Source organism: Bufo bufo, chromosome 10 (genome assembly GCF_905171765.1).
Source record: "Bufo bufo chromosome 10, aBufBuf1.1, whole genome shotgun sequence".
Taxonomy (NCBI): Eukaryota; Metazoa; Chordata; class Amphibia; order Anura; family Bufonidae; genus Bufo; species Bufo bufo.
Window position 1 is genome coordinate 149,016,955 of NC_053398.1, and position 17,517 is coordinate 149,034,471.

Sequence of the window (17,517 nt, forward strand, 5' to 3'; positions counted from 1 at the left end):
TGGTGAGTGACTTTTACCGGAGAATGTGAGGTTATCTTCCTGAAATAGCTCAGCCAGCAACAGATCTCATTGATTTACGTCTTGTACGGAGATCACAACGCCTTCTGTGGAGGAGTGAAATGAATAAACAATTATTTAGGAGGTTTCCTCTGGGACAAACCTGGCGGCATTCATTTCCTTACACAAAACCTCATAGACTTAAATACTCCAAATCAGGTATAAGTGCACGGAGCGTCTGGAGGGTAGATGTGCAGAACTGCTCGGAAAGCTTGTGACACAGAGGCCGTGTCACCTCTGCCGACACGTCCGTTTTATCCCCTGTGCCATAACCCTTCTGGAGCATCTATTCATATGACTCTCTGTGTTGTGCCAATCCTGTATTATTCCTGCTAGAAGTTCACAAATACATTTTTCAGCAGTCTGCAGTAAAGGTACTGCTGGGTGTTACCAGTAGTGGGTGTGTCTGTGTCCCATCAGTGCAGCTGGTGTCAGACTATGCAGGGACACACCCTTGAATGGTAACACCCTTCTGTACCTGGCGCCTTCTAGTAGAAATAACAAGGGAATAGCACAACACAGAGCCAGAAGAGTACATGCAGCAGAATGGTTATTACATGGGGACTGCAACAGACATCTCAGGAGCGGCGACAGGTCCTCTTTAATACAGACAAGGTGGATGGACGGGGTTTTCAGAAATATGACGGAAAGTTTCTCCACTTTAGTGAATCCCAACAAGAGTAGTTAAAGCAGAGGAAGCAGACTCCTAATGTGTCCAGCCGATGGCATCCATATGAGGCGTATTCTGGTTGTAACACGTTGTCCCTTATCCACCGGATAGTGGAGGTCTGACCTCTGAGACCCCCCAGCGATCACGAGAATGGGTGTATGGTCGAACATGTCCGTCTCTGCTCCATTCTAAGTCTTTGGAAATGCCAGAGATGGGGGAGAGCGGAGCTCGGCCGTCTCCGGCGGTCCCATCGAGATGAATGAAGCAGCGAGCGCATGGTCCACCTACTGCTTAAGGCCTCTGCTACACTGCAACTTTTTGTAGCGCGACTGATTGATTTTAACTATCGAACCAGAGCTGCAGGCCAAATGAATGCAATCTTGCGGACTCAATAGTTAAAGAAGCCGCAGTGTAGCCCAGGCCTAATTCATACAAGTGCGCTGAACCCTATTCTCATGGCCATTGCGGTCCCAGCGGACGGACCTCACCTGCTGTAACAGTTATCTCCTTACTGGAATAGTCCTTGTGATTCTCCAGCACGTGTCCATGATGGTCGCCGGATGTGCCCATTCATATAGACAGCAAGAAACCGGCGTGGTAAGCTCAGGGTTAATTCCCTCCAGCCCTTATCAGGTCTGAATGAAGCCGGGGCTGGAAATTCTCTGCGGAGTCCCTATTGTCAGTTTGATAAGTTCAGTCTGTTTTGTTTTGCCTCTTATGAATAGGACGATTTCCGTCCAGAGGAAATGAAGCTGTTTGATATAGAGGGAGCTGTGTGTCTTTGAAATTCACAGGCAATTGTTCTTGTTTAAAAGTGAAATGGTCGTCAGAGGCTTCTTGACTGAATTCCAAATGGAGCATCTTAATCTCCTCTGCAGCATTTTTATTTTTTTCAAAACAAGATCAGTGGGAAAATGAGAATTGTAGTTGTTGAAGCAGAAGTGTCCGCAGTATGTGTACGGCTCCCTGCCGCCAATGCCTTCACATTGTGACCAGGGTGCGTGTGGTCGGAGCAGCAGCTTCACATCGAGCCATGTATCAGCCAGTTATTGATGGGCAGGTCATCAATATCAGATTATAGGGGGGGGGACACGCGGCCACCGGTGCCGGAAAAAATAGACGGAGCTGGAAGCAGAAACCTTTAGTGACTGCGACTGTGCGAAAGCAGCCGATTACTGTGTATGCCGGGTGTCGCAACCCTGAGGCATAAGAAAAGAAATGGGCAGAAACTGACGGTAGATTCTAGAGCCACCTTTATATACAGATGACTAAATCATGAAAAATAATAATGTATTGTAATTTATTATACTCCAGAGTATGTATTATATTGTATTATACTCCACACATTACATTACTTATCCTGTACTGATCCTGAGCTACATCCTGTATTATACTCCAGAGCTGCACTCACTATTCTGCTGGTGCAGTCACTGTATACATACATTACTTATCCTGTACTGATCCTGAGTTACATCCTGTATTATACTCCAGAGCTGCACTCACTATTCTGCTGGTGCAGTCACTGTGTATACATCACTTATCCTGTACTGATCCTGAGTTACATCCTGTATTATACTCCAGAGCTGCACTCACTATTCTGCTGGTGCAGTCACTGTGTACATACATTACTGATCCTTAGTTACATCCTGTATTATACTCCAGAGCTGCACTCACTATTCTGCTGGTGCAGTCACTGTGTACATACATTACTTATCCTGTATTATACTCCAGAGCTGCACTCACTATTCTGCTAGTGCAGTCACTGTGTACATACATTACTGATCCTGAGTTACATCCTGTATTATACTCCAGAGCTGTACTCACTATTCTGCTGGTGCAGTCACTGTGCACATACATTACTTATCCTGTACTGATCCTGAGTTACATCCTGTATTATACTCCAGAGCTGTACTCACTATTCTGCTGGTGCAGTCACTGTGTACATACATTACTGATCCTTAGTTACATCCTGTATTATACTCCAGAGCTGCACTCACTATTCTGCTGGTGCAGTCACTGTGTACATACATTACTTATCCTGTATTATACTCCAGAGCTGCACTCACTATTCTGCTAGTGCAGTCACTGTGTACATACATTACTGATCCTGAGTTACATCCTGTATTATACTCCAGAGCTGTACTCACTATTCTGCTGGTGCAGTCACTGTGCACATACATTACTTATCCTGTACTGATCCTGAGTTACATCCTGTATTATACTCCAGAGCTGTACTCACTATTCTGCTGGTGCGGTCACTGTGTACATACATTACTTCTCCTGTACTGATCCTGAGTTACATCCTGTATTATACTCCAGAGCTGCACTCACTATTCTGCTGGTGCAGTCACTGTGTACATACATTACTTATCCTGTATTATACTCCAGAGCTGCACTCACTATTCTGCTAGTGCAGTCACTGTGTACATACATTACTGATCCTGAGATACATCCTGTATTGTACTCCAGAGCTGCACTCACTATTCTGCTGGTGCAGTCACTGTGTACATACATTACTTATCCTGTACTGATCCTGAGTTACATCCTGTATTATACTCCAGAGCTGCACTCACTATTCTTCTGGTGCAGTCACTGTGTACATACATTACTTATCCTGTACTGATCCTGTGTTACATCCTGTATTATACTCCAGAGCTGCACTCACTATTCTGCTGGTGTAGTCACTGTGTACATACATTACTTATCCTGTACTGATCCTGAGATACATCCTGTATTGTACTCCAGAGCTGCACTCACTATTCTGCTGGTGCAGTCACTGTGTACATACATTACTTATCCTGTACTGATCCTGAGTTACATCCTGTATTATACTCCAGAGCTGCACTCACTATTCTTCTGGTGCAGTCACTGTGTACATACATTACTTATCCTGTACTGATCCTGTGTTACATCCTGTATTATACTCCAGAGCTGCACTCACTATTCTGCTGGTGTAGTCACTGTGTACATACATTACTTATCCTGTACTGATCCTGAGATACATCCTGTATTGTACTCCAGAGCTGCACTCACTATTCTGCTGGTGCAGTCACTGTGTACATACATTACTTATCCTGTACTGATCCTGAGTTACATCCTGTATTATACTCCAGAGCTGCACTCACTATTCTGCTGGTGCAGTCACTGTGTACATACATTACTTATCCTGTACTGATCCTGAGTTACATCATGTATTATACTCCAGAGCTGCACTCACTATTCTGCTGGTGCAGTCACTGTGTACATACATTACTTATCCTGTACTGATCCTGAGTTACATCCTGTATTATACTCCAGAACTGCACTCACTATTCTGCTGGTGCAGTCACTGTGTACATACATTACTTATCCCGTACTGATCCTGAGTTACATCCTGTATTATACTCCAGAGCTGCACTCACTATTCTGCTGGTGCAGTCACTGTGTACATACATTACTTATCCTGTACTGATCCCGAGTTACATCCTGTATTATACTCCAGTGCTGCACTCACTATTCTGCTGGTGCAGTCACTGTGTACATACATTACTTATCCTGTACTGATCCCGAGTTACATCCTGTATTATACTCCAGAGCTGCACTCACTATTCTGCTGGTGCAGTCACTGTGTACATACATTACTTATCCTGTACTGATCCTGAGTTACATCCTGTATTATACTCCAGAGCTGCACTCACTATTCTGCTGGTGTAGTCACTGTGTACATACATTACTTATCCTGTACTGATCCTGAGTTACATCCTGTATTATACTCCAGAACTGCACTCACTATTCTGCTGGTGCAGTCACTGTGTACATACATTACTCATCCTGTACTGATCCTGAGTTACATCCTGTATTATACTCCAGAGCTGCACTCACTATTCTGCTGGTGCAGTCACTGTGTACATATATTACTTATCCGGTACTGATCCTGAGTTACATCCTGTATTATACTCCAGAGCTGCACTCACTATTCTGCTGGTGCAGTCACTGTGTACATACATTACTTATCCTGTACTGATCCTGAGTTACATCCAGTATTATACTCCAGAGCGGCGCTCCCTATTCTGCTGGTGCGGTCACTGTGTACATACTTTACTTATCCTGTATTATACTCCAGAGCTGCGCTCACTATTCTGCTGGTGCAGTCACTGTGTACATACATTACTTATCCTGTATTATACTCCAGAGCTGCACTCACTATTCTGCTGGTGCAGTCACTGTGTACATACATTACTGATCCTTAGTTACATGCTGTATTATACTCCAGAGCTGCACTCACTATTCTGCTGGTGCAGTCACTGTGTACATACATTACTGATCCTGTACTGATCCTGAGTTACATCCTGTATTATACTCCAGAGCTGCACTCACTATTCTGCTGGTGCAGTCACTGTGTACATACATTACTTATCCTGTACTGATCCTGAGTTACATCCTGTATTATACTCCAGAGCTGCACTCACTATTCTGCTGGTGTAGTCACTGTGTACATACATTACTTATCCTGTACTGATCCTGAGTTACATCCGGTATTATACTCCAGAGCTGCACTCACTATTCTGCTGGTGCAGTCACTGTGTACATACATTACTTATCCTGTACTGATCCTGAGTTACATCCTGCATTATACTCCAGAGCTGCACTCACTATTCTGCTGGTGCGGTCACTGTGTACATACATTACTTATCCTGTACAGATCCTGAGTTACATCCTGTATTATACTCCAGAGCTGCACTCACTATTCTGCTGGTGCAGTCACTGTGTACATACATTACTTATCCTGTACTGATCCTGAGTTACATCCTGTATTATACTCCAGAGCTGCACTCACTATTCTGCTGGTGCAGTCACTGTGTACATACATTACTTATCCTGTACTGATCCTGAGTTACATCCTGTATTATACTCCAGAGCTGCGCTCACTATTCTGCTGGTGCAGTCACTGTGTACATACATTACTTATCCTGTATTATTCTCCAGAGCTGCGCTCACTATTCTGCTGGTTTCCTCACATCGTTCCTCTGTTTTCTGCAGGGACATCTGCACATCGCACAGGTGCCGCAGGGGGAGCAGGTCCAGATCACGCAGGACAGCGAGGTAATTTACTGCAATCACATTCATTCTCTGTGGCCCACAATCTGCACAGAGCCGACCATGAGCAGTGGCGCGGCCGTCTCACCGTCCCGGCTCTGTCTGCTCGCTCTGGTTTTGTATTGTGATCTCCATTACATTCGGCTCCAGCGCCGTAACCATCAGAACTTATTTCTGTTTCTGATATTGGTCAAAAAACTGATGACATTACAGGAAAATGAAATATTTCAGCTTCTGTGGTTTTTAAAGACCTGTTTCATATCTCGCAGTTTGCAAGTTCTGTCAGTTCTGAGCTCCCAGCGAGCCGTAGACTGACGGCTGCGTTTCCAGGATCGCTTGGACTTCTGCGTGTGAATGTGCAGGCGCCAGGTGTTGCACAGCGAGGTGGTCTTCTATATTGCTGTGTTGGCAGCCAGTCTCTAACTCACTTTACAGCTGTTTACACCATTGCTGTGCCTTTAAAGGGGCCATTAGACGGCAGAAAAACGGGTCTTTCCTCCAAACGATGGTCCGTTACTATAGAAACGAGATGTCTGAGAATTCAGCCCACAGCCTGATAGAATACCGCTCTATAGAGATAGTAAAGGCATAGACGGAGCCGGGTGAGGACGGGTCACAGTCACTCTGCCCTCGTGTGACGTCTGATGGATGAGCTGCTGCCGGCAGAAAATGGCGGCGAGGTGCACAGCGGATCACCTCCTCACTTGTAAATTATCAGGAAAAAAAGCAATTCTGAGACGTTTTGTGATTTGCTGAAAGGATAGTAAATCGCACAGAACTTGTCGAGTTCTTGTGATAATGAGTCATCCTACAAATAAAGGCAATAAATGGCGGCAGCGTGCAGGATGTCGCTGGTTAATGCACGTCCTATAGTAAAGGACATAAACTCATCTGCAATGTAGACATCGCTGCTCATCATTTCCACGTCTAACATCCATGTGTGTTTTACAGGGGAACCTACAGATCCATCAAGTCCACGTGGGTCAGGACGGGCAGGTAACGTCTCTCACTCCTTCTGCTTGTTTCCAGTCACAAAACCATCAGCCAAATACAAATTCCACGTATGACGCACAGCTGTTTATAATGAGGACCCTTTATGTCATTTGAACATGAGCTGTACTCTCAGCCGTGGAATTTAAGGTCCTTTTTTTTATATAAGTGACTTCACTGGTGACGGGGGAGGGACAAGGCACTGCGCCAAGTTTTCATTCCTACATAAAATATCGTGACACAATGGATTTGATACAAAAACAGCCATTAAATATAGCTGATATCTTGCTGCAGCACAGGGGATTTCAGGAGAGGAGTGTGCTAATCTTGTGGAGGTCACAGACTGAGGGTTACATAGTGGAAGGAGCAGGGCCCCCAGCAGTACAGAGGATTTCAGGAGAGGAGTGTGCTGATCTTGTGGAGGTCACAGGATGAGAGTTACATAGTGGAAGGAGCAGGGTCCCAGCAGTACAGAGGATTTCAGGAGAGGAGTGTGCTGATCTTGTGGAGGTCACAGGATGAGAGTTACATAGTGGAAGGAGCAGGGTCCTCCCAGCAGCACAGAGGATTTCAGGAGAGGAGTGTGCTGATCTTGTGGAGGTCACAGGATGAGAGTTACGTAGTGGAAGGAGCAGGGTCCTCCCAGCAGTACAGAGGATTTCAGGAGAGGAGTGCGCTGATCTTGTGGAGGTCACAGAATGAGAGTTACACAGTGGAAGGAGCAGGGTCCCAGCAGCACAGAGGATTTCGGGTCAGGGTTGTGACAATCTCATGGAAGGCAGTGACCTGTCCACATGTGACAGGGGCAGTGTCTATTACAGGGGTCGGCCACGGACCCTTAAAGTTTCAGCAGAGTAGACATTTTGGACAATGTCTGCTTCCAGCTTTGTGTGAAGGCCCTTTTCTTTTCCAGTATAACTCTGCCCCAGTGCACAAAGCAAGCTCTATAAAGGTATGGTTGGAGGCATCTGGAAGAACCTGACCCCCGACCTCAACCCCACCCAACACCAGAACAGGCCTCTCCTCCAACATCACAGTTTGACCTCACAAGTGCTTTTCTGGATGAAGGGTCAAAACTTCCCACAGACAAACTCCACACGCTAGTAGAAAGCTTTCTCATAGGAGCAGAGAGGGCGCCAACTCCGTATAGATGCTTATGGGTTTAGAGCGGGAGGTCTGACAAGCTCCTGCAGGTGGAAGCCGTTTGTGTATATTCAGTCCATTTTCTCTGTTCTTGCATCTTCTGTTTGTGTGTTGACCATTCTTCACCTCTGAGGACCTATTAAGTGGAGATGAGAAGTGAGGACGGTCGGCTCCTCATACAGGGGAACAGACAGAATCCCAGGTCCTGATTACCCTGACGTGGTCTGAAGGTAACTCCATGATAAATGTCTTAATGAGAATGAAGTCGTAACAAGGAAGCCATAAATGAAGTATCGGTGCCTTCACTCATGGTGGACAAATCCACCAGCAAATACACAGTATGAGGACTTGCCCCTGTTACCCTATGAGCCTCCCTGCCATGTCTCCATTCATTTCTAGTGGGGATGTGATCTGCATAGAAATCCACCGAAAGATCTGCATGAAAGTCCACCCCTGTGTATTTCTGAGTATTCTGCCACGTGTGAACGCATTCTGCAGGAAGGGTAAGTGTGACCAGTGAGCTGAAAGTTGTCAGAGGTTCGCACTGAACCTTTCTCCCGCTGTAATGGGTTCAGTCCGCTCTTGTGGGGATGGAGTTGAGGCCTCCTGTTCAGAGTTCATTGCTAACTTGTCCTTAGATTTGGTCGCAGGCAATAAAACATGCTGGGGATGACTTACTAAATGGCAGTGTGGTCTGAAGGCGCGTCATCCCACTGCTGCCGTACTTAGTTGTGGCTGGCTGCAGACACCACGAGGCTCCGGAAGGGAGTCTCCGGGCCTTCAAACCGTACGGATTTATTTTGGATAAACCACATTGTGTATGTGTGCAGGCGATAGGTGCAATGTCATCTCCTGTAAGTGCACATCCTCCAGTTCTTAGTATTGGCTTCATATCACTCTTTTTTCATATGCCGTGTGGTAAAAAGGGTTAATTTTACATTTCTGATGTGACCATGGTGGTTTAATTTCTAAATAATTTATCATCTCCAGAAAACGTTATTTGTGTTCAGGATGTTGGAACGGATACTGGTGTAGAATGTATTGAGGCCATAAAGGATTGTCTGAGCCGTAACAATTGTAGCAGACTCTCAGCAGTGAGATGTTCCAGAATTCTGTGCCAACCTCCTCCCATACATCCCCCCACCATGTTTGTTATACACTTCGTGCACCTTTGGATGAATGGGAATGGCCGCGGCATTGCTGCACCGTGTTTAAAACCGGTGCCAATTGATAGGTGATGTAAAGGCAGAGTTCTCCTCCAGCCCGAGCTCCTGTGACGGATCTACTACACGGACCTTCCCATCAGGCAGTGATTAAAAGGATTTTCTGGTACGATAGAATACAAACGGGATTGGAGAGCTGCAGTCGCTGCTGAACCTGTTTGGAGTTGTCTCCTCGGTCAGTCTGAGAAGAGGAAGTGTAGAGGAGCACGGACTGGAGCAGCCGCGGGTACTCGCTTGTTATTCTGCCCTCTCTTACCCTTTTTCTTTAACACTTTATCGCCTGGATGCCCATTTCAGTTTCAGTTGCATGAAATTAGAGCTGCTTCTAGATCGGCACAGCTTCCTGATCATCTGGTGTGAATGTATAAAGTGGATTCTTGTGACCATTGTGTCGTTTCTGCAGATCCTCAGGTAATTATTGTACTCGGCTACTTCCACACGGGCGTTAGCCTTGACCGGCAGCGGAACAGCCTGCCGGATCCGTGCTAACGTTTGGACACGCGTGCTGCTGGAAGTCCGGTCCCATTCACTATAATGGGGCAAACATGCAGAAAATGGCAGCAAACTAAATTCACTTTTAATGAATTCACTTTAAATCTCTGATACACAGTCAGACTCGTTAGTCCAGGGAATAATGTGTAGTAAAGTGCTGGTGTATAAAACACTACGAGACCATCTACCTGGCGTAACGAGACAGCAGACCACGGATACAGAAAGAGGGTAAAGTCAGTAGCCACAGTGACAGCAATACGTGGGAGCGTACCTAAGAGGACCGTTCGCGGCTGGGGGATTGCTGCTGGCTTACTGGTATAAATACGTAGACCTAGGCGCTTGTGCTTGCGCCATATTTAAAAGATTGACGGTCCACAGGGAATTGAGGGCGCCAGGAGGACAGCGCTCCTATAGCAGACGTGACTGTCTGCCGAGTGGGATGACAAACATTTGTAATACACTCTTCTCACAGGGATCGTTGGGTGTTTGGGGCGACTCCCTGGGACGTCAGTGGCTGCCGTCTAGGAGCTCCACCACAACACACACCAGAGTCAATTTTGTAGGAAGCCAATTTGTCTAATTGTATATCTCTGTGGTTTGGGAGAAAAGCAGAATACCCAGAGGAAATCCATGAAAACCGACCAGCTCCATGCAGATGTTGTCCCTGGTTGGCTAAGCACTGAGCAGCGCATGCGCAGAGCAGAGGTGCACTAGGTATGATGACCGCAAGGGAGCGATTGCGCAGTGGAAAGCATGGGCACAAGTAAGAGAATTATTACTGAAGTTGCTCAGGGTATATACATCATTTAGATGCAGTAATGGCAGTCACAGACCTACGTGCTTTATTGTGTCCACATGAATAACTGGTAGGCGCCTGTGAACTGCTTGGCTGCTTAGACCTATGATATTTAGGCCTCATGCACACGACCGTTGTTTTATTCCGTGTCCGTTGTTCCGTTTTTTGTGATTTTCTGCGGATCCATTGACTTTCAATGAGTCCGTTGAAAACTCGGCTAATGCACCGTTTGTCATCCGCGTCCGTGATCCGTGGTTCCAGTCCGTCAAAAAAATATAACCTGTCCTATTTTTTTCACGGAAAACGGTTCGCGGACCCATTCAAGTCAACGAGACCGTGAAAAAACGCGGAGGCACACAAGATTGTCATTCGCGTCCGTTTTTTTCCCTATCATTTGCATGGCAAACTTGACTTAGATTTTTTTTAACTTTTCTTCATGTAAGACACACGGAAACAGATCACGGAACAACGGAACCCCATTTTGCGGGACGGAACACAACAACGGTCGTGTGCATGAGGCGATACAGGTGATCAGCAGTTACAGTCACGCGTTCAGACCGTACGGTTCAAGGATTTGGAGCTTGTAGATCAGAACATCTGCAACCTGTGAGGACAGGATCGGAGTCAGAGGGACTTGTACAATGGCTGTTGTGTACCCGCAGAAAACGCCTGGACACTGTGTTTGGTGTGGCCCTTGGTAATATGGCAGCGGCTCTTGTTCATCCTCTCCTGGTGCGGCCAATGTACTGGAGGCCATAGGCTATATGATGAGGAGCGATTCAGAAATGACTTGATCTCAAAGCCTTCTCCATGAAATGTTCTGGCAGCACTTGCATAACCCCTCTCTCCGCTGACCTTCTCCTCCTGGCCCCCATACAGCACCGGCCATTACTTTGTACAACTCAAGTGCCCTGAGAGATTTCTGAACCAACCCTGCTGCTTTCAACAGGACAGGGTGACTGATGTGTACAGGGGTTGTCCTGACTGTTCCCCGACGGCAGATGATGGGGGACAGAAGAATCGGACGCACTTGCATGCCCAGCCAAGGCGAGCAATCCTAGCCAAGTGAGTGTTCAGCCGACAGCTATCTAAGGTGCGTGGCCATCTTTACACTGCTGAATCTGTGCCTTCAGAATATCTGGTGTCAGTGGATCTCCGGTTTTATCGTCGGCTAGCTTTAATATTTAGGGGATGCCAGTTTTCTACGCAGATTTTGGGCGCCTTCCTCATAACGGGAAAGGGTCGGACAATATCCCTTTAACACCGTCTGTTGCAGATATAAAAATAGCACTGAGCCTTCTGAGCTGCCTTTATGTGCCGGGGCTTTGATGTCAAACTAAAACCACAAGACCCGCTGTTCGTTTACGTTTGGCAGCTCGACCGCGTTCTGTGCTCAATAGTTTCTCCAGCAAACAAGGGAACGAAACAAATAAATAATCTTCTATAGATATAAAACTTTTTCTTGTGCATTGTGATGATGGATCCAATGCTGCAATTAGAAGCTCGCCGGAAAGTTGTATTTTCTGTAAGGAGGTTGACATCGCAAGATCTTTTGATATTTGAATGTTACAGTGATGGGGAAGATGAGAAGTGAGCTCCAATATCTACAGAACCGTAATAAGCAGGATCAACAAGGCCGATGATGGAGCAGCAGCTTAGCCTGCAGCACTGGTGGAGAAATCCGTGCCCACCCCGCTCTGTTCAGGCTCCTGGGCCGTCTTCACTACACTTCCGGTCCCCATCTGTCACCTTCCACACAGACAGGGTCATGTGCAGCCAACGACTGGCCTCAGCAGTGACGTGTCCCCAAGAAGGAACGGACACATCACCACTGAGGCCAGTGATTGGCTGCAGTGGTGCATGTTACACTGTCCGTGGGGAAGTTGACAGACAGGAACCAGAAGTCCAGTAAAGAGAGGCAGGAAGCTGGAAGGGGGCATTCGGGAGCAGGGGTCAGTATGGATTTTTCTACAGGTACTGCTGGTTTGAGGAGGAGAGGGGGTAGAAGAGACAAAATACTGGACCACAGCAGATTGTGGGGGGCTGAGCCCATACACTCGCACCAATTAGGCCCCTTTCACACAGTCGAGAATTCCGCGCGGGTGCAATGCGTGAGTTGAACGCATTGCACCAGCACTGAATCCGGACCCATTCACTTTTATGGGGCTGTGCACATGAGCGGTGATTTTCACGCATCACTTGTGCTTTGCGTGAAAATCGCAGCAAGCTCTATATTGTGCGTTTTTCACGCACCAAAGGCCCCATAGAAGTGAATGGGGCTGAGTGAAAATCGCAAGCATCCACAAGCAAGTGTGGATGCGGTGCGATTTTCACGCCTGGTTGCTAGGTGACGATCGGGATGGGGAACCGATCATTATTATTTTCCCTTATAACATGGTTATAAGGGAAAATAATAGCATTCTTAATACAGAATGCTAAGTAAATTAGGGATGGAGGGGTTAAAAAATAAAAATTAAACTCACCTCATCCACTTGTTCGCGCAGCCCGGCTCGTCTTCTTTCTTCTTCTTTGAGGACCTGGGAGAAAAGGACCTTTGGTGACATCACTGCAAATTATCACATGTCCATCTCATGGTCCTTCACATGATCCATCACCATGGTCCGTTGATGGACCATGTGATGAGGGCAGTGATGTCACCAAAGGTCCTTTTCTCCCAGGTCCTCAAAGAAGAAGAAAGAAGACAAGCCGGGCTGCGCAAACAAGTGGATGAGGTGAGTTAAATTTTTATTTTTTAACCCCTCCATCCCTAATTTATAACCATGTTATAAGGGAAAATATAGAATTTACAGAATACCGATCAGTGAAGAAGTCTGGGTTTGGGTCTGGGTCCCACATTCAGTTTTTTCTCGCATGCAAAATGCATTGCACTTCTGCGGAAAAAAACTGAAGGACGCAACACAATCGCATACAAAACTCACCCCGCTCGCAGGCAAAATTGCACGACTTTCCCGCGATACACCTGCATCCTATCCGGCCCTCACACGAGACGCCCGATGTGAAAGAGGCCTTAGAGCTGCAGTACCATTCACAGCGGCCGCCCAGGGTATGGAGCCGAGCTCTTTTAGTGTCGCGCCCAGCAGCTGAGGTGAGGGGGCCACAGATCTGATATTGATGAATGATCCAAAAGGTGCTGCACTGTAGAAACCCTATTGTAGCAGATAAGGGAGGTGAAGAAGTGCGCTCTGGTATTACTGGGTGATGCCGAACATGCCCCATGTAATAACACTGTGTAAACCTGCAGCTAATCGCACCGTCCTTCCTCGCTGTGATTTCTATCTGGCTGTGTAATGGTCTCTCACCAGTAGAGGGCACTGGAAGGTGGTCCGGCCTCCGCTCACAGCACAAGGGTAATGCCGTCCTGACCCGCCCCAATCATTGTTTGCTGATTATAGGATTATTTCACAGTTCTTCAACTTTTGCATCTCCAACTTTTAGCAATAAAACAGGATCACAAAGTAAACATGGCATTCCTGTCATAGCAGCGATCTGGCAGCTGTGAGGACGGCAGTCAGCCATTTACTACACAGATTGGTGTAGGGTTAGCTGCAAATGGTTCATTGATGTCTGGCCACTATTCGGCCTCCCAGCTGTGACCCAGACCATGCACCCTGCCCTCCACTCTTAGGGGATGGTTGGTGTATTGTATCTGCTCCTTGCTCTTAGATGCTGGTGACTTATAACTAGTCCATCATTTTGGTCCTAAGGCACCTAATTGTATTTTAGTAAAGGTCCTACCCTTCCCTTAAAGAGAGTTACCCAGGAAAATGGGGCTAAGGTGCTGCCTGATCAGACACAAACGTATTTGTGCTGTATATCTGTCTTTAGTATTGTACTGCTTCAGTAATAGTGTGTGTTCTCAATCCACCAGTCACGTGGTCACGCGTGTACGGATATTTCTAGCCTGCTCGCTTGCTGGTGCTGACAGATGGGGCATGTGCAGTGCAGCGTGAGCCGATATGTCAGCGCCCGACACGCTTCTCCCACAGGGCAGAAATCTAAGGGAATGTATCACCGATATTTATTTATTTTTGCTAATTTAAACTAGACACGATTATTTTATTTTTTTCTGTTCAAAATTGAGGGCACCCATCTTGTCTGAGCTGCTGTGCCATAGGACATAACAGACAGGAGGTGACTCATTGACTCTATGGGGAAGTTTTGTTTGTGGGCATGCTGTGACTTGTGCAGGGAGGAGAAGTAGATAAGCTGTAACCTATTGTGAATGTTGGGTTCTGTTACCTGTATATGTATATGGTATGTGTATACATTCTATGCACACCACCTCCTGTGCAGGGCGCCACAGTACAGAGAGTGCACGAGCAATGGGAGCAGGATTACAGAGGTCAGACACCCTCAAATCATAGTGTCATGGCATGCCAGGATGGGTGTATGAAGGGAGCACTCCTTTTATACATTTCCTAATCTTAGATTGGATAGTTGGTGGATCTTGGGGCCGAGTAATTCCCCTTTAATTCCTGAAACCCTGCACTTCCGGGCCAGCTGCGCGCTCCATCGAGGGGCAGTTCCTCGGACACAGCACATCTGCTTCAAATAATCAACACGGAAACAAACAGGATTGTTAGAAAGAAAAAACGAGAGAAATAGAAAAAGTAAACGCTCCAGCTGGAAATGCCGCGCTCCTACCTTCAGAAAGGGGAAATAGATAATTTCGGAGCATTTAGAAAGTGACTGTATTTTTACAAGCCGCAGAGCTGTTTCTGTGTTAATTGCTGAGGAAGCAGTAAATGATAGTAAGTAACCAAGATGAAATCCATAGGTGGCTCCTTTAAGGCTGTGAATGGGCATCATGTGGTTAATAGGATACACTGGCACAGTAATACCAAACGTGATACAGATTTATCACTGGAGTTAGGGGTAGTGCCAATAATGGGGGGTCCCTACAGCATTTACTGCATATGATGCCGGCAATAACAGATTTACAGCCATCTCTGCTGAACTGCATAAGGCCTTTTTACATGATCATCCAGGATTTACAAGGTTAAAGGGGTCCTCTCACTTAAGCAAATTGCATTTATCATGTAGAGGAAGTTAATACCAGCCACTTACTAATGTACTGTGATTCTCCATATTGCCTCCTTTGCTGGCTGGATTCATTTTTCATCCATGGTTACAACCACCCTACAGTCCAGCAGCAGTGGTCGTGCTTGCACGCTATAGGAAAAAGCACTGGCTTGTTTGGTGGCTGGGAACATGGAAGCACACATCGGCTGGTGCTTTCTCCTATAGTACGCAAGCACGACGACCACTAATGGACTGTAGGGTGGTCGTGACCATGGAAACAAGCAGTGTTGATCTGCGAGTGATGGTGTCCTCTCAAACAGCTTATCTGTGGGGGTCTCGGGTGTCGGACCCCACCGATCAGATACTGATGACCTATCGAATCGAACTTAGACCATAGATCCGAAGTCGATTTGTTCTGACTCTTCGTTTTAATGCTGTGCAGAGAACGTTCTCCGTACAGCATTAGGGGCCCATTCACACGTCCGTTGAATGGGTCCAGATCCATTCCGCAATTATGCGGAACAGGTCAGGTGCGGGCCCATTCATTTTCAATGGGGCCGGAAAAGGTGCGGACAGCGCACAGTGTGCTGTACGCATCCGCATTTCTGGTGCACGGCCCCCTACTTTCTGTCCGCAGCTCCGTAAAAAAATAGAAAATGTCCTATTCTTGTCCGCAGCTGTGGAGAAGAATAGACATTTCTATTGGGGTGCCGGCCCGGTGTTTTGCGGATCCGTAAAATACTGCGGACGTGTAAATGGACCCTAAAATATATTGCCTCCGTTGAGGCAAAATTAGTTTCAACCGAAGTCGCGTGAAACTTCAGTGAATTAATTTCTAAACATTTCAAATTGGCAATCTGAAGTCGGGTTTGGTACCGAGGTACCAGCCAATCCCAAACCCAACTTCAGATTCCATACAGCATTAAAACGAAGTGTTCAGGGTTTGGCCTGGCACCTGATGGAGGAAGACGCGTGAGAGCTGAGCTCCGCCACCACGCCGCTGTCCTCAGTGCCCCAAGCCCTCTACACTGTTCCTCAACGGGCAAAAAACTTCCTAAGAAGCCCCCCACAGGGGGCCCTACCTGCCACATACCCTCCACAACGCAATGCTACTGGACTTCGTCCTGCGGCCCTGTCAGAGTGCGCTGCCATCGCCACCATTTTTTCCACCCGCCCTGACCCTGGTCACAGAGGATGCGCTCCCACAGCGCTGCAGGGAGAGATGGGACCAGGTGGGCAATGAACCCACCCACCGCTCAGGCGCCCTCCAGTCCTCGCAATGTGGCCCCCGCATCCAGTCAGTCATGGGCCCTGCAAGACGGCACTACACCCAAGATGGCGCCCGCACATGTTGTAGCACAGTCAGTGGGGGTGACCTACACTCTATTGCCACCCTTGTGGATACCCTGGAGAAAGATCATGACGCCACATGGTCTTATGTCTCTCAAGTCCATGGCACGGTGTCCTCTTGGGTCGTGGGGCTCCGTAAACTACAGCGTCACCTGGAAGACCTAGACAACCGCGGGAGGAGGAATAACATCAGAATTTGCCGGGAAGGAGGCTCTACAAGGGACCCTGGACGCTCTCTTCAACTCGATCATGGGGGACCCCCGTCTTACACTACTATACTGGACAGGGCCCACAGAGTCCTTCGGCCCAAGGGATCATCTCCCCATCCCAGGGACGTTATTTGCTGCGTCCATGACTTCATCCGGAAAGAAGCTATTATGCTGAAAGTCAGAGACTCCCGTTTCTGGCATTCCAGGGGACCCGCACACAACTCTTCCAGGACTTATCATGGATCACATTACAGAAACTACGCCATCTCCGCCCCCGACTGGAAGCTCTGAGAGATCGTCGGATCCCCTACCGCTGGGGGTTTCCCTTTACCCTGACTGCTCGGTTGGATGGCCGCTCCGTGGTCTTACATTCCTATGGTGACCTTGACCCATTCTGTGCCGTGCTGGACTTGCCTGTACCTGACCTCTCTGACTGGGAGATTTCTATGGTGTCCCTGCCCGCTCCAC

General features: G+C 47.3%; 1 protein-coding gene across 3 annotated transcripts in view; it reads left to right on the forward strand.

The window, feature by feature from the left end:
• LOC120981134 (BTG3 associated nuclear protein) overlaps positions 1 to 17,517 on the forward strand; it is a 317,594-nt gene that overhangs the window by 202,868 nt on the left and 97,209 nt on the right. For all 3 annotated transcript variants that reach the window (XM_040410642.1, XM_040410644.1, XM_040410645.1), the window contains 2 exons: positions 5,747 to 5,809; positions 6,755 to 6,799. In XM_040410642.1, the coding sequence (XP_040266576.1) occupies positions 5,747 to 5,809; positions 6,755 to 6,799 (108 nt within the window). The remainder of the gene's footprint in view (positions 1 to 5,746; positions 5,810 to 6,754; positions 6,800 to 17,517) is intronic.